We start from the raw sequence: 15,493 nt of genomic DNA, 5'->3' as shown, positions 1-15,493 counted from the left end.
TTCAGCTGTAAAGGGCAAGAGTTGTCTTTATCACTGTACTTAATACCACTGCTATGTTCTCAGTTCTTTCAAGCCAGTAAATAATGAGATACTCATGAAATTCCTAGTGGGTGTTGTGTTTTAATACCTTATCTGATTTCAGCAGGAGATTTACTTGAGTAAGATCTTCTGGGATGTCTCCACAAAGCAGAATAATTTCTTGTTCCCCTAACCAGGTAACAAATGCCAGCTTAATACATCAATCTATCATCACATAGTTATCTATTATCCATAGCCAAAAGCCCATAATAATAAATTCTAATCTCCTTAGGATGATAAAGCAGAAAACTAACGTGAATCTATTGCAAATAAAATTGAATTCCCTAAAAAGCAAGGCCTCTTCATACCTTAATAATACAATGTTCTTTCCACCTGTCAGCCTAGAAACTCCGTACCACTCGGTATCATATACTTTTTTCTGTTCTAACAAACCTGTTAATAAAATGAGCCCTACAACTGTGGGATTGAGGATTGTGGAGTGGGAAAACGTTATGTCTAGTTCTGCATGGAAAGTGAAGCTGCACTATTAGGGCCAAGGGCAGAAATGAAGTTGTTTTGTGAATAAGCAGTTGAGCCTGCATTTTGAAGTGTGATCCTTGTTTTTGCTAAAAGGTGAGAGTTTAATTCCATTGACTGGACAAAAATAGAAGCACTGCAGCAGGACCTGACTCTTTGCTCCCAGTTCTGCAGTAACCATTGCCAGGTATGCAGAAGAGGGAGATGTAACACATCCTGTTAAGGAATTTTGCAGTTCCTGCCTGAAGGAGAGACATGTCTCTTCTCTGTACAGTGAATGGCTGTGTGATATGCCAAAGGGTTTTTTAATTATTTAATATAACTCCAGAGATGTAGCACTGCTGAGTAACATCCCACAGACCATACTATGAAGTACACTAGATGAGATATTCACAATGGCCCACAGTCTTTCCTTGTCCTAATTGGTTTTTTTTTCCTTTTTTAGGAGCACCTGGTCTGTTTTATTGTCATGACCCAGTGGTACCTTGTGACGTTCAAAAATCCACTGTGAATGTTCCATCACAACTTATCATGATGCAGTGCAACATGAGTTATAGGTTTTCTTGATAGTAGAGAATACTGTCCATATCTGGCAGAAAAGTTTGGCTGAGGGCTAGCTGAAAAATAGATAGGACTAGCTAAAAACCAAAGGACTATTTGACAAATGTGAATGGAGTGAATCCTCTTGTGATCCACTCTACAGAATACGGTGCACACTTGATACTTCCCTTAATATGCAAGAGAAGGAGTGTCTGCCAAAAGGCAAGGAAAGCACATGCCACCGTCATCTTCTTTCCCAGATGTCTTCATCCTTTGTGCTAATTTAAATTTTCTCTTTTATCCTTAGTATGTGTTAAGCTTTGCTAACACCAAACTTACATTTCATTACATTTTGTGATAATTGATCTGCTGGTAATTTGAAGGTTGACTAGTTTTTCATTACCTGTGATTACAAATAGGTACTTTTAAATGTTGCTGTAGTGCCAATCTGCTGCTCTAGTCAAGAATGATTTCGATACTTTCTCTTATAATTGAAAGTAACCGCTGATGGACAGGTAATCTAGCTGATGGATGGAGCTAATACGTTTTCTCGCCTGGTAGATGGTACCAACAAATAAAGGTCCATGCACTGCTCACAGTGTCAGGGCTTTTTAGTTCAGTTAATTGCCATTTGTTGTTAATCAATTACATGCAACCAGCACATATAGTCTCCTTTGACCTGTAAGAGAGGTGAGGGTTAGTTTGCATAGCACGCTGCTCCCTTTAATCCCTGGGCTCTTGACAGAAGACGCAGTCTTGTTTCTGATCCTCTCCCGATTCAATCTGAATGGTGATGGAGTGAAAGCTGTAATGCTCAAACAGGGCTTGAGTAATATCTCTCAAAATCTTCTGGCTGTCCACTGTGTCTGCTGTAGAGACCAAGAAGAAAATAATTGAAATGTAGATTATATAATACTTTAAAGAAGAGTGTTTTCTAACAGAAGCTATTTGTAAACTTCTAACAGAAGTTTGTTTTGAGAAGTGTTTCTTGTCCTTTATAACCTCCTTTCAGGAACCTGCATGTCAGCAAAACTTTGTTCATTCAAATGTAGTCAGAATATGCAATTTTGGCAAGAGCTGAGCTAAGAGTAATCACCAAAGAAATTCAGTTTGGCAGAAGACTGCAGGAAAGTATAAATACTAATAAAGATTAGTTCATCCATTCAGGGAGTAGCAACAGTGCCAAGTGATTTGGGTGGCTGATAGACTCATTCTTTTGGGGAAGTAGGGACTCCATGGAGGACTTCGCCTCTGAACCTGTTCTTGGACAAACACAGGTGAAATTTTTTCTTAAATAAACCTTAACATGTACAAAGAAAACAGATAAACAAGAAAATTGATCTGGGTAGTGGATAATTTGTCAACAGGGATGAGGACTACATTTGAAAAAAAAAACTATTTAAAAATGAACTGTCTCCCTGGAGTTACCTCTATGCTCCAAGCTATGTTTTAAAGATAGTTTTACAGCTAGAGATGCATCAGGAAGTCAGATTTGTCCTGTATGTTTTTCTTATAGGGATTAACCGTTTTCAAGTTTGACAAATTAACTCCAAAATCTATTTGATATTGTGAGAAAAGTCCAGCCTGGGTCTAATTCTTCTAATTAATTTTAAAAATCTTGTAGTTTACTTCCTTACTCCACAGCCTCTGTAGTTTTCAAGTTTTGGGCTAAGTAGTGATCCCTGTTGTTTTGGAAAGACCTCTGGGAGAAGGATTTGAGAGTTGTGTTGTTATTTTTCCAACAAAATGATGACATTTGTTTTAACAAGCAACAGATATACAGTCAGTTGTATCCCAATCAGGAGAGACTGACCTTTACTAGGCAGCAACTGAATACTTACTCCCTGTTTACAGAAATTTACTGACCTGTGGCAACATGAGCCGATAGAATAGTTTGATTCATTGTCAGAGACCAAAGATGAAGGTTGTGAACAGACTCCACCTTCTCAACTGCTAAAATTCTTGCTTTCACTGCATCATAAGCAAACCCTTTTGATGTTCCTTGAAAGGAGAAATTCATGGGAAAAAAAATATTTTTTTTAAGAGACAAGAATGATGACCATTAGAGGAAAATGCATTATGAACCTTTATTCAGTTAGATGTACAATTTTTATTAAATTATTCAATGATTTGGAAGGCCTGTCTATTTCAGAGTTCACTGTGAAATTTAATCCTTGTTTTATACTTCTCCATGGAAGAATGAGACTCATGCATGTCTTTGGAGATACTCTGATGGTCCAGTTTACATAGGGAAATGAGCTGCTTAGCCAGATCCTAGTTTTGTGCCAACATCTTTTGTTAGTGCAGATTGTATGGCATCACCTGAGCACCTCTGAAGGATTCTGTCCTCAATATGTTTACACAACAGAGAACCATCTGTTTAGCAGAGGGAAAGACAAACATAAAGATGAAAATGGTTTGAGTCAGGAATATTAGATGAGATTAGATCCTAGGTCTAGTTATCTAGTAGATCAATGATTGTTTTGCTAGATGAGCCTTCCTACAAAAGATGATGATGGTGACAGCCCTCATTCAGAGTGAGGACAATTTTGATAGGGTGAGTTGCAACATGAAATTCAGAATTTAATCCGAATCCAAATTTGATCAAGGAATTTATCTATAGATCTTTCCTGGAGTAGACCTGGGAGTTTGGAAATGCACCTCCGTGCCCAGGTGAACAGCTATGCTCATCACGCTTCGCTTGGATCAGTAAACTGAAAAATATTTTTAATGCCACCAGTTCTGAAGTATAGTAATGATAAGCACAGTTTTAGTTAATTTTGTCTATCATACCATAACTGATAATTATTTGTAATCGTTAATAGCCTCAGTGTTGTATGGTTTGTCCTATCCATTTATTACAAGAATGATATGCTATATGGAGCACTGCCTTAGCAGAATATGACGCTGACATGCACATGCTCTTTAAAGAAAACCATGGAGATGGACACAGTCAGTCGCAGGGGCTGTGGGGCTGGCACAGCGGGACAGACCGGATGCATGGGGTAAGAGCCACCTCTGATACCAGCTTCAACATCCAATTTCCCTTTAGAAAATTCCAGACTACTTAGGAGGTAGGAGACTGGCTTCAGAGACTTCCCCGGACAGACAGTGTGAAAGGGCTTGCTGCAGAGGGGAACAGAGCGTTGCCAAGTTTAACATGTCAGCACTGCTTACAGGAGCTGGGAATCCCTGCTCTGAGAAAGAGACCCCTGAGTGTCAGGGGCTGCCGGGCCTTCCTGGTAGTTTGATTTTTTTTTTCAGTAATCAAGAGATCTTCTGATTTTTTGGCAGCCAAGATGCAGCCAGTTGTTGCACTCTGTCTAGGTACACTTCCACATAAATGTGTCTCTATCTCACAATCACTGAAAGCCAAACGACCATAGAATGAAGCTTTACTGTAAAGCAAAATTTTCTTTCTTGGAAGAGGAGTAGGTGCGAAGTGAAAGAAAGAAGTAAATAGCCATGCAGACAGTCCCACTGAGTAACTCGTATCCATTCAAAACCTACATTGTTAGAACTGTTGTTCTTTTTAATCCTTATGTCTTCATAGCTGAGAAAGAGGCTGCATTGATCTTTGAGGTCCCTTCCAACCCAAACCATTCTATGATTCTATGATTCTATATTATTCAGTGTAAGGAAGAAAAAAACCCATGTATCTGTGACTGCTCAAGTCATTTGGCCTTGCAAATCAAATGTTCAGGCTCATAGCTGACAGGATTAAATATTGCTAAGCCTAGTTCTTCTTGCTGCTGATGTGCTGAGAATTGCCTATTCCCTTGCACCTGAATGCGACTGGAAAGCTTCATTGACTTGCTTTTCTGAACTGGCATAACTAAAAGTCTTTTAAACTTCTGCCTCTTGCACTCAGCCTATTTCACAGACACAGTTGAAAGCACAGTCTTTTTCTTTTCATTGGGTTTTTTTTGGCAAGGACTTGTGTTTCACATGGGTAAAGGAATTACACAATGAACAAAGCAAGCAGATATCTTGTATGCCAAAAGCGTGACAAAAAGCAGTGTTACACATACGACAAACAAAAGCAACTCAGTTTTAGGAACACATTGGAAGTTCATTAGCAAAACACCAGAACACAGATTTTTATGAAAACTGGCATATGTATAAATCTTCTAGTGCAATGGTAGCAAACAGTTTTGATTAAAATTGTAATTAGGTTTAAAGTACGATCAGAATTATGAGAATAGTGGAAACTGATACAGAAGTGTGCAATTATACTTTTGTCAGCAAGTATAAGCATTACAGAGAAAGAGGGAAAAAAAACCAAAAAATAACTGTATTGATTCTGGAATCAGGTCCTACCTTCCATTAACACAATCAAAATATCCCTTAAAATGGTGGTGGTGGTTGCCAAAACAAAGATGGAAAACACAAATGTGCAGATTGGGTCAGCTATTTTGTATTCTGGCTAGAAAAACACAAACACATCACTTTGTTATTTTTGTTACTGTTGGTTATTGCCATTTGTAATTAGTTAATCTCAAATAATAATATATTCTATTCCTCTAGTACAGAATCAGTGCTGACCTTCGTTGCCAGTTAGGAAGACTCAGTAGAGGGAATGAAGGCACAAGGAGACGGAGAAAGGGAGAGACACCGAAGGATCTTCCTTGCAGTTGAAACACCAAGAAGTGAGCGTTACGCTCTCAGCAATCATTTCAATTCCCAAGAATAAGTATAATTGTCTTGGATTAAATTACAGTGTATATCATTATGACAGAAGAAGTATTTGCATAGTACCTAGTGTCACAATGCTATGAAAATAACTTATCTTTAATTGGAAGAAAAACAAGCGAACTAATAAAACTAACCTTAAAGAAGATGATAAGTGCGCTAATTAGCACACTAATACTCTGGAATAGGTCTCCGATGGCGTGCACAAAGGCTGCCCGCAGACTGGTGTTGCTCGGAGCTGCCTTTTCCAGAAGGGCCGACTCCTGTTCCCTGGCTTGTGCCCCATGGCTGTGCCCATGGCCCGTCTGGTGCAGAATCAGGCTTAGTCTGCAAGAGATATAAAGCTGCAAATATCAGTGGGGTTACTGCATCTCTGAAAGCAGGGATGTCACACAAGTCGTCAATCCTCTCACTTCTGAATGCTGAACAGCAAAATCAGACACATTAGGTAAAAGAACAGAGTGGCTAAGCAGATAATTCCTAGGTGATTCAGTGTTTTTTATACAAACAAGAAAGTCCTTGAACAGAGAATTAACACAGCATCGTTTTCTATAGAGTACTTGAATGTTCTGACATCTAATAAAAAGTGAGATGGAGATTAATCTTTTCCCGGAGTTTGTGCATTTATAATTTCCCTTCCCAGCATGGCAGCTAAGAGGAAGGAAGAGAGCAACTGCAGTCTTCAATGAGAAGCAGAATGTCTCTTCTCTACTCCTTTCCATATTCTCATGAAGCTCACAAACACTTAATATTTTTGAGGCCAATATTTATCATTTTTTATTGACATACAGCAGAAGGTTCAAGGTTCAAAAGTTCTATGGAGAGGCAAACAAAGTAACTTACAGGATGTTGGCAAGCACAGCACAAGCAGAGGTAATGAGCATCACTGTAGCATCAATATCATAACCAGGGTGCAGCAGTCTCATGCTAGCCAAATACGTCAACACACCAGTTACCATCCAAACGATCATCATAGACATCAAAGCTCCCAGAATTTCTAGGAATTAAAAAAAAGATCTGTTTTTAGTAGGAGTCATAACAGAAGCGCAGGAAATTTTAAGGAATTTATGGGAATGGTCCCAGGTCTGCGAGCTTTATAGCCAGCAGAATCACTTCTTGTGTATGGGCAGCCTTGATACTCACAAAGAATGGGCCAAAAGCCTTTCTGGTCATACCAAATCCAACGACTGCCCAGAGCAGCCCTATGCATGTGGTGGCCTAACCCTGTTCTACCTGCTTCTACTTTTGAGCCCATTTCATTGCTGAATTCATGGGGTGTTTGGAGAAATTGGAGACATGAAAATAGCACCCAAACCCAACGGCAGACATAATCCCCCTTTGAAGCCTCTCTTGTTTCCACACACGTCTTGTCACTTCACACTTCGGAAAGGCAGTGGCAGCCCCTGACGAGGTCTTGCCACCAAAAACCTCTCCTTTCTCTCTCCTGGGACTTGTCCTGCCAGTGCCACAAAAGCATTTTTGTGCCACCAGTGATGATGAGGACAAAAGAAGTTATTTTTTCCCTAGGGCAGCAAAATTTAATTTTGTCTCTATTAGCTCTGAGTTGGGCTCAAATAAATGCAGTCCCCAAGGCCATCTTTTATTGCACTGCCATAGGTGAGGTCCAGGGATGTTGGTATGAATGTGCAGCATGTTTTTAATAGGATGTGGGACTAGTAATTGCCATGTGACTTGAATGAGTAAATGTGGCACTTTATGAGCACAACCGAGACAATACCAAGGAAAATGAAAGTTCACAGTAAAGTGAAAGGCAGTAGAGAGCCAGAAAGAGCAAAGCACTTGCATAGACCTCCACTGTCATTTCATAAAAGCAGCTGAAACTCCACTTCTGATTTTGAATGTATTTTTACGAAGGTCACACAATTTGAAGGAGTCCAGGCTCCAGATGCTTATCAAAATAACCATTTTGTCTAAAACTGACAAGTAACGAATGAAAGTGCACTGACAGAGAAATCTAGATTTGCTTAAAAGTTGATAGAGAGAAGCTAACATAAAGCATGGTGCATATATTTTCTGATCAACCTGATGTTTATATTTTCTGCAAGTTACAGGTTGAAACCCTGCAAACCTGGCCCAGCTGGAGGTGTCGATGGCTATGCCGTCATTGCCATTAAAGAAGCCTACAGCTTTTGCAAACACCTGCATGAATGTCTGTGTGTGTGTGTGCATATACTCCACAGCTGAAAATGTTAGAGGTCATCTTTACCTACCTAGATGCAAATACGTATTACTTTTCAGAGTAGTATCTGAACAAAAGTTTAGCTAAGCTTACAGACCAGTTCAGTAGTATTAAATGTTTTCCTCAAAATGTTTTCAGTTACATTTTTTCTGAACTACTAACAGTGCACAGATAACAATAGTATAGGATTGCACGGAAAACTCTGAATCATACCAGAGATAAAGAAATAGCAGTTGAAGAGACCTCTCCTGCCTGGAAGTAGGTCTGGCTCATATTGTCAGTCTCCTTCAATATTATGCTTCTAGCCTGTTGCTGAAAGTAGCTGCACACCCAAAGGATTGCTTTGAACTGCTCTCTTGACTGATTCTGCTGCCTGATTCTGACTTAGAAGACAGGAGGCACTTAGATGGCTCCTGTTAAACTCAAGCCCTGTCATACGCAGTCTTTCCATGACAAACCCTATCTATCAGACTGAGAAAAGCAGTGAAAAAACAGCTTCCAGTGTCACGGAGGGCTGCAGCTGCAAGGCTTTGGTAGTCAGCACTCAGTGACCCTGCCACCCACCTGACTGCCCTCAGCTACACTATTAAGGCACTCACCTGCATATTAAACTGGAAATAGAGCTAGGAAAATAAGCAAGGAACAGAATAACTATCATGGATTGCAATTAAATAGCCACTGACACTTGATGCAGGGCTCTTTTTGCTACCAGGATAAAAAGGCAATAAAATTTGGTTTTGAAGTTCTGCATTGCAATGACAAAACCAAAAAAATCTAACTCAGACAGAGGGTGAAGTTACATGAAGTGGCTGAACATGCCTACCATCTCGTCAGCAAGAGAGAAGTCTCTCTTTTGCTTTTCTTTATTCCCAGGTTAAGAGAGCATAAACACAAAAAGTAATTATGGATCAACTGATGGTAAGTGGTAGTTTGCTAAGGCTGCAAAATTCAGCTGTGTGGTGGCAACATAAAGCCAGCCACGCTTCAGTCTTACTAAACCTCCCCCTCATCCAGCAGCCCGTTTCCAGCACAGCTGCCTGATAGAATATATTCAGGGAACAATACAAAGACAGGATGAGTATGACATGTGTCTTCTCTGGTACATTCTGCAGCTACAACCAACCTTGGCCTGCAGACATCCTGAGCCAGAAGCTGCTTCTGGATCTTCATATTGAACATCCTTGAAGCATTTATCATCTGAGTCCTAAGTTCAGGTGCATAGGTGTCTAGAGCCATTGGAAATACACTGACACCTCCATGTACGACTTGACAGAGATGTAGAGGTGACCCATAGCCTTCTAGAGCAGCAGCTGGAGACTTTGTGCAATACATAAGGACATCTCAAATAGCACCAATCCCTTATATATGAGCAAACAAATTGGCCCCTAAGACACTCAGCATGGAATTAATTTCCAGACCAAGGAAAATAAATTAAAATATCTGCATGTAGGTGTGAGCTGGATGTCTAAGCTCCCACTGTGGACAATGGATATCAAACGAATGGTGATTCACATAGCTCCCTGCTCCATTGACTGACTGGGAACACATCCTAGTTTCTTAACTAGGAGTGTCTAGAGGCATTTGAGATACTCTGGTCTTGTGCTTGGCATCCTGTGCAGTCTTCCACGAGTCTTCTGCCACAGCTGCCTCTCACATGCATAAGTCTCAGACACTCTAAGGATGTAACAAAAGACCTCCGTGTTCAGACAGCTGAACGGAGCCTAGATTTCTGTTGAACATATCAGAAACTTAGACTCTGTGCTTATATACGCTCACTTACTTGTAAACATTGATGTTTAGATGCTTAAATGTGAACAGAATCATACGTCCAGAAAATTTTTCTCATAGTTAATATTTTACTGATGTCTTGTCTCTCATAAAAACACTTGTGTTTGATTGTAAGGCTTTTGGTGCTAGGTGTCATCTGTAAATTGATTTTGGTTGAAGACAGAGAACTTACTTACTTTGTCTGTCATGTGTCCTGGGGTCTTTAAGAGCATTAGTGCACTATCTCTAAATATCTGCAGACCTACATTAGACATCGGCATGTTTTCCAGTCTCTGGCTATGATGACTTCCCTTTCCCATTCCCCATGCTCATACTGTGACATGTTTGCTACCTGCTCGGTACCACCCGAAAGTTAGCTGCTTGGTGGGAGGTTTGGAGGTAAGCCACAGCGAGAAGAGGCTGATCAGGAAGCTTGTCAGGTCCACCAGGATATGTGCCGCGTCAGTGATCACAGCCAGGCTCCCGGCGATCTGCCCACCTGTGTGAAACACGTGTCCGTATCATGGCTCTGGTCGGAAGCTTGAGTTGACCAGGTCAGACTTGAGACCTGCTTTGCTGTGAATCAAAGGGAACATTCAACTTCCAGTGCTCATACGCGCAACTCAAAACTCTTAGTTAGTTTCATTTGTACCTCATTCATGCAGTGAAAAGTATGAATTAATAGAAAGAAATAAGCTAAATTCATTTGTCTGAGAGAGAGTGTCCTAAGGACAATAAGAGTTGTGATACTTTAGTGCTGTGGTTATACTATTGGACTGTTCTACTGTAACTATTTTAATATCAGATTTCTTGGTGAAAAGCGGTATTATGGATCACATTTTCAGTGTCCTCCCACTATCTCTTCAGAGATCACTAATATTTTCATGTATGTACAAATACTCATATTCTTAGCTTATGGGATTAATTTCTTATTTTTTAGAGGAAAATATGCATGTTCTCCTGAGTTTTGTATGGCTGGATGCCCAACTTTTTATCTGCCACAGGCAACACTAAAACAGGAGTGAAAGGAAAGGTCCCAGTAGAAGAGCTGTGATAAACAAGCAGCCATTTTGGTGAAGGCATAGAGAAAAATGTTCTGTTTGTGGGAGGAATCTATCATTTTGCATCTGTAATGCATGATTTAATTTTGGTGCTAGAGCTGGAAAAATGTGGCTGAATGTCATTTTACTTTGGGGGGTTTTGGTTTAATGTGAATTCTAAAAAAACAAACAAACAAACAAACAAACAAAAAACCAAGCCATTTTAGGCTATCTGAAACTATCTTTTACCCAGTAAGCCAAGTGTCATTATTTTGCCAAATTCTTCTAACCGTGTCTCAGGGCTATAGGCAAATCCAAAGAAACTAAAAGATTGCTCTAAACTACCCCAGCTGCTGGTGGCTGCAGAGAAGACAAGGATCACAGGCAGGAAGCTGTCCTGCCAACTTGTTATAGCAGGGAAACGTTTTCATCAGAGTGCAAATGTAGAAAAATGCAAATGTGAAATAACAGAGCCAAAACATCTACTTTCTGTGTTCAGCAATATATTTCCATCCTTCTTCAGTCATTTAATCAATTTCAGCTCACCTTTTCTCCTGACCACAACCCATATGAGAATCAATGAATCCTGAAAAATATCATCAAATGCCTCATTCAAACTTTGGCAAGATACCACTGCCAAAGGGACATAGACTCATAGAATGACTTGGGTTGGAAGAGACTTTCAAGATCATCTAGTTCCAATGCTCCTGCCATAGGGCAGGGACACCTGCCACTACATCAGGTTGCTCAAAGCCTTATCCAACCTGGCGTTGAACACTTCCAGGGATGGGGCAGCCACAACTGCTCTGGGCAACCTGTTCCAGTGCCTCACCAACCAACATGTAGACACATATTTTGTTTCATTTTAGATGAAAAATTTTCATGCCAGCAGGATGGACTGTCTGTTAATTTCCTCCCGTATGCAGATTTTAGATTATAATACCTAATACTATATGGTTTGTCAACACAGGAGAATGCATGTTGCACCTATAGGGCATATATTATTTTATCCTATTGCCTCCCTATACATCCCATTTACAGCTGCCTGAAAGTTACTTCCCAAAAGGGAGTAGGCATGAGTGTAGAATTTAGGAGCATCTCGTTTCTTGCAGTACAATGAAAAATTCAACAGAATAGAGGTTTCTCAGAACATGAGCAAATGTAAATGCACATACACTTCCTGGTCATGACACAGCTCCTAGACTTCCACTGTTTGTAAGGTGGCAGCTTCCCAAGCGGGAAGCAATTTTGCACAGCAGAGGGAAGCAGCAGGCTTGTCTGGCAGTGCACAGATGTTAACAATTGAGGCATCAGCTATCTTTCAGCAAACAAACATGCAGAGCACAAGCTGCCTGCAAAACTCTATTGCATTTTAGATACTGTATTTCCATGTTCTGTGGGACAGCATTACAAAAGCTTGCTTCTAGCCTGCCGTCTTTGAAAATGTTGGCAAATTATTATTTTATGTATTGCTGGCATAACTAATGCTTGGGTGAATTCCTGAGATCTCAGTCTGCTTATCTTAGCAACCTGGTCAAGTCTTCACATTCCTTTTTGACATTATGACGCACGTTGGGTTTGTCTCTTTTTCTAGTGCCCAAATGGAAATAAAGTACTTTGAAATCCAAATTTTGCCCTTAGCCACTACAAATCCATGGAAAGCACTTTTGTATCAGGGTTGTACACAGGGCATCATTGGTTTGACTGATATCTCCAAATCTACAGAGATTGTGACGGATCTGCATTAGAAGAACAGAAGACAACTGTCTTTTGGAGGCAGTTGGTGTATCAGGCTCAGCCAACATCGCCCCTTTCGGGAGAGCAGTAAGGGCCAGCACAGATGGTTTGAGCAAAAATATCAAGGGAAAGATCTAGGGATTGAAAGAAGCATAACTTTTCAACCCCTTTGAGAGTGATGCAGCTTTGTTTCTTCTGTTTAGCATAATAATGCCCATGGAAGCTGTTTGCCCTTAAGAGGAGAAGGAAGGAGAACATGTTCTTTATTTTCAAGAGTACAGCTTGTTATAGGCTTTTATTGCTTTGTATCAATACTCCCAACAAGTGGCCTTTATGACTTACTGTTACCCGCAATGGATGTTTATAGCTTTGTATACCACAAAGCAGGAGAAACTGTCAGTCACTCAATGGTCAATCATCAGGCACAGGCTGTCTAGCCTAACGATTAAAAAAATTAAATGTATGGTTCATAATTACAAAACTCTCCATGGACTGCTGTCTGTAACTGCAGTTAATAACCGGTTTGTCAAAGTTTAATGGTCTGAAGCAAAATGGTCTTCAAGCCTGTTACTTAAGCTGTCACTGCAAAAAAGCCATATGATTCATTAAGCAAAATGAAACATTTTGTTAACATATCATCTGTCCTTCCAATTATCCTCTATCATTGCCGTATTCACCAGACTTAAGCCTACTGATTATATGGTTTTGTTAATAATGCATTACTTCTGGCACTGGAAATTACTGCATGGAGATTAGTGGTATGTGCCGGGTTTCATGGGGAAATGCACGTGACCTACAAACAACGGGCTTCACGCGGATGAAGCACGTGGGAGGGAAGAGTTGGAGAAGTCCCCACTGGGTTTGGCAGACAGGGCAGAAGGCAGAAATGCAGTGGCTCTTTCCTCGCCTCTACTTCTCACCTATGGGGAAGACAAAGCCTCTCTATTTCATTTTCATGGGGCTCCAGAGATGTTGAAGCAGGGAAAACGTGGGTTTCAGAGGCCTTTCCGGCTGATTTTTCTTACATCTTCTGGGGTACATGTGGCAAAAACTTGTGGGGTTCCTCATGCCTTACCTTACCTCACCTCACTGCGGAGAAGGGGACATTAAAGAGCCAGGAACTATCAGGTGGGTATAAATATCACAGAAGTTAAGCAGAGAGCAGATCAGTGGGACAAAATGAAAGCTAATGCTCTATAAGTGAGCCAAAAAATTATATTGGATATCGTAGGATGGGTCCAGAAGTGAAGGCTAATTAAACAGGGGAATAATCTTCCATTGATCCAGACACACACCAGCAGGCAAATTAAATGACAAACGTGCCCTGGTATAAATACATTGACTTAACTGAAGAAAAGCAGATGGTGAATCTGGCCCTGGATTTCCCTGGATTTGGTAAAGACTGTTGCATTTAATATTAAATCCTGCTGCTAGCAGCCTTCATCAGCACTGAGGTCACATTGGCCTGGATAAATATATAAAATCTTTTAATCTTTTCCAAAAAATGTAACCCAATTTATTAGAAACCTTTTGTGACACGATGCTAAGACATGCCAGCCACTTCTAGCCGAGCCTAAAGACCTGGGAGAACACTTAGCACTCTTAACTGATCCTTGTGTTCCTACTCAGGTGCAATCCTTAAAAGAATATATGAAAATATTTTTATAATTTCACTTTAAAAAAAACCACAATTTTTTTTAAGACTGGGGAGAAAGGAGACCTATTTTAACCCAGATGGGTTCACCTCTGCGCATCGTGGATCACTGCGCTAGGAGTCGGTGCAAAAGGGCAGGAATATGGCCATGCTGGGCACCAGACTGAGCTCTCTTTGAGCAAACATACTCCCCTGTAATCTCAGCAATCATGAAGAAGATGCAGATTACTGATGCTACACAGAGCTTCCTCCTGGCTTGCTGCTGCTCCCTTTTTCTGTTCTCATAGGCCTGCGAGTAGCCGTGACAGTGATACACTGGATTAGCTTCAGTATCTTCTGCTTCCTGCTGCTGCCTCTCTTCATTTAAATTCCTCTGATGCTGGCTCATCCTTCGGGATTGAAAGAAACAGAAGGTTAAAAAAGAAAAACCCTGGTTATTTGGGTGTCTAGCCCTGCCGCCTCAGAAACTATCTAATTAATGCTTTTGAAGGATAAAAGCAGTATTGGGAACAACAGAGCAGGTCGCAGAAGAGGCTTGCTTGCACGAACAGTACTCTGCAGGAGGGAGCTGCACGTGGAATGACTGCTCTGGCTATGTTTCCCAGCTCTTTGGGCTCTCCTACATGATTTAGCAGTTTATGAAGCACAGGGTGATTTTCTTAGGCTGTGTATTTTATGCACACCATATGATTTTCAAAAAGTTGTACCTCGTGCAGATAGTAACCAAATTCAGCATAGTATGGAGGCAATTCTGGGGAAAATTTCGGTTTTTTATTCCCTAGAGCTCTGTCAGGAAGAGTATTTAAAAAAAATAAATCTTTTTCTCAAATATAATTGACTGAAGGTATTTCTCGCCTCTCTTTGCATGCAGAACTATTTTATCTCAAATTTTCACATATGTACAAAAACTATCAATCTTCCAGCAGGGCCTGAGCATAGAAGATGTTAGCCCAAAAGGCACTTAAAAAATGAAAGAAATCAATTTTCCATAGTATGCTGACCCCTTTGTGCCACTGATTTCGCAGAGAAATGAGAAGTTCAGCAGAGGTGGCTCTTTGAGCATTGCTCCATCACAAAGTGATTTCCCAACCAAAACCGATCTGCCACAAAACCTCAGAGCTGTCCTTCTCCATGCATGAGGGTAGAGACATCCGAGGCTGAGCACATGGCATTGCAACTGCAGGAGCTCCTGGGTGACGATGACGGCTGTTGCTGTCACTACTGCAGCCCAGAGACTCTGCCAATTTATTGCAGGAGGCCCCAATGTGGTTTGGTGAGTAAAGATGCTCACTCATCCTATCTCTCAAC

At 40.7% G+C, this 15,493-nt stretch overlaps 1 protein-coding gene across 1 annotated transcript; it reads right to left on the bottom strand.

Moving 5' to 3' along the window:
• Nucleotides 1-1,818: 1,818 nt before the first annotated feature.
• SLC30A8 (solute carrier family 30 member 8) lies at nt 1,819-14,573 on the bottom strand. The gene is made up of 7 exons (XM_009980288.2): nt 14,370-14,573; nt 10,107-10,245; nt 6,631-6,784; nt 5,925-6,114; nt 5,416-5,521; nt 2,962-3,096; nt 1,819-1,961 (listed from the first exon to the last, which is right to left on the bottom strand). The coding sequence occupies exons 1-7, from the start codon at nt 14,571-14,573 to the stop codon at nt 1,819-1,821; spliced, it is 1,071 nt and encodes a 356-aa protein (XP_009978590.2).
• Nucleotides 14,574-15,493: the final 920 nt, after the last annotated feature.

The sequence above is a fragment of the Tauraco erythrolophus genome, chromosome 3 (genome assembly GCF_009769465.1).
Source record: "Tauraco erythrolophus isolate bTauEry1 chromosome 3, bTauEry1.pri, whole genome shotgun sequence".
Lineage (NCBI taxonomy): Eukaryota > Metazoa > Chordata > Aves > Musophagiformes > Musophagidae > Tauraco > Tauraco erythrolophus.
The sequence above is the reverse complement of the archived record's forward strand: the minus strand, read 5'-3'. Positions and strand labels throughout refer to the sequence as shown.